Source organism: Tilletiopsis washingtonensis (genome assembly GCF_003144115.1).
Source record: "Tilletiopsis washingtonensis strain MCA 4186 unplaced genomic scaffold FA09scaffold_26, whole genome shotgun sequence".
In the NCBI taxonomy this organism is placed as follows: Eukaryota; Fungi; Basidiomycota; class Exobasidiomycetes; order Entylomatales; genus Tilletiopsis; species Tilletiopsis washingtonensis.
The window spans coordinates 155,838-159,402 of record NW_020312023.1 but is presented as its reverse complement, the minus strand read 5'-3'; the positions used below and the strand labels follow the sequence as shown (position 1 = coordinate 159,402).

Genomic DNA, 3,565 nt, shown 5'->3' with positions numbered 1-3,565 from the left:
CTCGCTCGTCGCTCGCCCAAAAACACGCATAATCAACACACATAGCCGGCGCACTCGATGTTCTGCGATGGACCAAGGGTGCACGAGTTCATCCAGGAGATGCATCGCGAAGTGCTCAGCAAGTACGACACAATTACCGTCGGCGAGACGTGAGTTACTCGGCCAGCCGCTCATACATACGCACGGGGGGGGGGGCAACGAGCGTGCGGCGTTGCTGATACTTCTCTCCTCCCCCCCCCTTCTTCCCCTCTTCATTACGCTCCTTCCTCATTCGCTGGCCGTTTCTCCATCCATCTGGGCTCGCTTCGCTCGGCCCTCCCCGCACGCAACACACACAGGCCGCACGCCAAGCATCCCGACATTCTGCTGCCGTGGACACATCCGGCGCGCAACGAGCTGCGCACCTGCTTCACATTTGATCTCGTGAGCAGCCACGGCGTCGGGGGGGGGGGGGGCAGGGCAGAGCTGCAACGCCCCCTCCGTGAGGGGGGTTCTGACCTGCTTCTTGCCTTTGCCAGCATGACGAGGACGGCAATCAGCAATGGCCTCTGTACGTCTCTTTTCTTTGGCTGGCCTGGCCCAACCCTCTGCGTGCCCACATCTGACACGCGCGCCCCTCTCCTCTGTGCTCCCCCGCTACCCAGCGTTCCGAAGCCGATCCACCTGCCGCACTTCAAGGGCATTGTCAACAAGTGGCACACGTACGTGCATCGTTCCTCTGCCTTTCTCGCAAACTACGTCGAAAACCACGACCAGCCGCGCTCCATCTCACGCTGGGCCTCGGACGCGCCCGCGCACCGCCGCCACGCCGGCCGCATGCTGGCGCTCTTCCAGTGCTCCCTCTCGGGCACGCTGTACTGCTATCAGGGCCAGGAGGTACGCCCCCTTCTCCGGGGCACGCGCCTCTAGGGTCTATCCACACTGATATCAAGCGCGCTTGCAGATTGGCATGAAGAACATTCCGCAGGACTGGGGAATCGAGGAGTATCTTGACTGCGCCACGATCAGTGAGTTGCGCAGCCACGCAGGGCACGCATGAGGGGTGCGCATGCTGACGCGCTGACCTCGCCTGCCCCCCTCTTTTCCTCACCTCTCCTCCCTCAGACTTCAACAGGATGTGCCAGGATCTCACGGCGCAGGGCAAGACTGCGCCTGCGCGTCCCGAGGATGTTCTTGCCTTCGCTCAGCGCAAGGGTGAGTCCTTATGCCGCGCGCCGTGCCACAGCGGAGCCCATGGTGCGCTCGCTGACCCCGCATTTGCTGCCCGCCAGCGAGAGACAACGCTCGCTGTCCAGTGCAGTGGAGCGGCGCTGCTCAAGCCGGCTTCACGAGTGGCAACAAGGCGTGGATGCGCGTGCAAGAGGCCGACGCCGCCGCCGGCTGGAATGCCGCGGCGCAGCTCGCGGATCCCGGCAGCGTGCGCGCCATGTGGAAGGCGGCCCTCGCGGCACGCAAGAAGTACAATCTGCACCTCGCAAACTTCAACCTCCTCGTCCCCGCCGACGAGCGCGTGTTCGCCTACGTGCGCAACCCGCCGCACGGCGCCTCGGTGCTGGTGGTGATGAACTGGAGCGCCGAGCTCGTCGAGGACGTGACGCTGGCGCCCGACGCGGCGGCGCAGGCTCAAGCCGAGGAATCGCTCGAGTTCAAAAGCGCCGAGCCCATTGCGTCGCTGCACGACCTCGAGAAGCGCGCGACTCTCGTGCTGGGCAGCCATGACGATGCACAGACGCATGCGCGCTGGAAGGGACAGACGCTCAGCGCGCTGAGGCCTTACGAAGGACTGTGGTTCGAGCTGCAGTAAGGGCGCAGCGAGTGGGGGCCCCGGGGGGGGGGGGTGCGGGGGAAGGGGGAAGGGAGCACCAATTCAATTGCGCAAATCGAGTCCTACATCCTCGCACAGCACCCATCGTACGTTTGGGCGCTCCTGCTCCTGCTCCTGCTCCTCGTTGGCATGCATCTGCTTGCGGGCAGGCAGCAACATGGCGCTCCAGCCCGCCGCGCCGCCGTCCTCGCCCGCGCCCGCCGCGCCCGCATGCTCGTTCTCGCCGCCGCGCACGTGGCCGCGGCGCTGGACGCGCTTGGCTCGTGCGCGCCGAGCGGCAGGCCCGGTGCCGGAGGCGCGGCGAGCAGGGCGACGCAGACGTTGAGAGGAAGCAGAGGAGGAGCTGCTGCTGCTGCTGCTGCTGCTGCTGCTGTCGCAGTCGGAGAAGGAGGGCGAGGCAATGGCCGACTCTTCGTCGTCGTCGTCGTCGGAGGAGGAGGAGGAGGAAGAGGAGACAGAGTTGGCCGAATCAGCGCCGCCGCGCGCTTGCATGTCGAGCAGCACTTCCGACTCTGGCTCCTGGCCGGGCGAGGCAACTTGCCCTTGCTTCTTGCCCTGTTGCTGCTGCTGCGTCTGTGCACCGCCACCACCGTCGCCTCCTCCTCCTCCTCCTCCTCCTCCTCCTCCTCCTCCCCGCGTTCTTCTTCTTCCCTTCCAAACCACTCCCGTTCCTCCCCACGCCGTCGCGGCCACATGTGCCCATTCTCCCGTCCTGTCCACATGCGCACGCACGGCGCACAGCACGTCTTCGACGAGCGCCGTGGAGAGGAGGCCCTCATACGTGATGAGTGTTGCCGCGCCCGCGGCGTGGCAGGCAACCGCCGTCGTCGTCGTCGTCGTCGTCGGCGAGTATGCTTGTGCGCACGTGGGACGCGCATATGTCTTGATGCTGGCGCCGCCGCACAGGGCAAACACACGTCCCCCATGCGTCAGTTTGTGTGCAGACAGCAGAGGGGAGAAGAGGGCAAAAGGGGGGGGGGGGGGAAGAAGGCAAAGAAAAAACTTACACGTCGGAATCGAGCGATGCAAACGCAACCCAGGCAGAAAGCTCCTCCCAATACTCGGCGAGCGCCGCACGTCGCTGCGACATCATCGACGTCGACGTCGACGGCGACGGCGACGCCAGCGCGGCGGCAAGAGAGTCGCAGGGAGACGAGGGCAGCCAGATGGACGGCAGCGACGTTGTAGATGGAGAGAGGGGCAGGGGACGATGAGGCAGAGGAACTGTGGGCGTGCCGGCGAAAGAGGTGAAGGTGAGAGAGAGGCCTTATTCAAAGCAGTCCTGTCTCGCTTCTCTTCCCCCCCCCCCCCTTCCCAACTCAGCTGCTCGTTTCCGCGCGCAAAAAAAAAAAACTCACATGCCTCGCCCTCCCAGTTCGCCACGGCTTGCCAAGGCAGTGCATGTAGTTCATCCAGTCTTATCAGCGCCTCCTTTGTCCTTTCGAAGCCCTTCCTCCCCGGCTCAAAGCTCGGCGCATTCAAGTCGAGCACGACGGCATAGCGCTCCGCTGACCCCGAACGGCGGTCGGAAAAGCGGCCCGAGGCGACGCGCGTGAAATGCGAGGGCACGCCGACGAGGCCGAGGGAGGTGTAGAGGGTGCGAGGGAGGGAGAGATGGAGAAGACCTAGCACACACACAGAAGAGGGATTGGTGAGAATGAAAAAGAGAAGTGACTGAAGCGAAAGGCAGCTGGAAGTGGGCCCACTGCATCGCCCCCCCTCTCTTCTCCCCCCTCCCCT

General features: G+C 64.7%; 2 protein-coding genes across 2 annotated transcripts in view; one reads left to right on the top strand and one right to left on the bottom strand.

The window, feature by feature from the left end:
- The window catches only part of FA09DRAFT_302335 (alpha-amylase-domain-containing protein), a gene marked incomplete at both ends in the record, with an annotated part of 3,725 nt that extends 1,921 nt beyond the window's left edge, over positions 1–1,804 (top strand). Inside the window, 4 exons of the mRNA XM_025740401.1 lie at positions 203–876; positions 944–1,007; positions 1,105–1,194; positions 1,272–1,804. Of these exons, the coding sequence (XP_025595173.1) occupies positions 203–876; positions 944–1,007; positions 1,105–1,194; positions 1,272–1,804 (1,361 nt within the window). The remainder of the gene's footprint in view (positions 1–202; positions 877–943; positions 1,008–1,104; positions 1,195–1,271) is intronic.
- A 63-nt stretch (positions 1,805–1,867) lies between these two features.
- FA09DRAFT_341617 (hypothetical protein) lies at positions 1,868–2,317 on the bottom strand (the record flags this gene model as incomplete). Its single annotated transcript, XM_025744473.1, has 1 exon — positions 1,868–2,317. The coding sequence occupies one exon, from the start codon at positions 2,315–2,317 to the stop codon at positions 1,868–1,870; it is 450 nt and encodes a 149-aa protein (XP_025595172.1).
- Between the last annotated feature and the right edge of the window lie 1,248 nt (positions 2,318–3,565).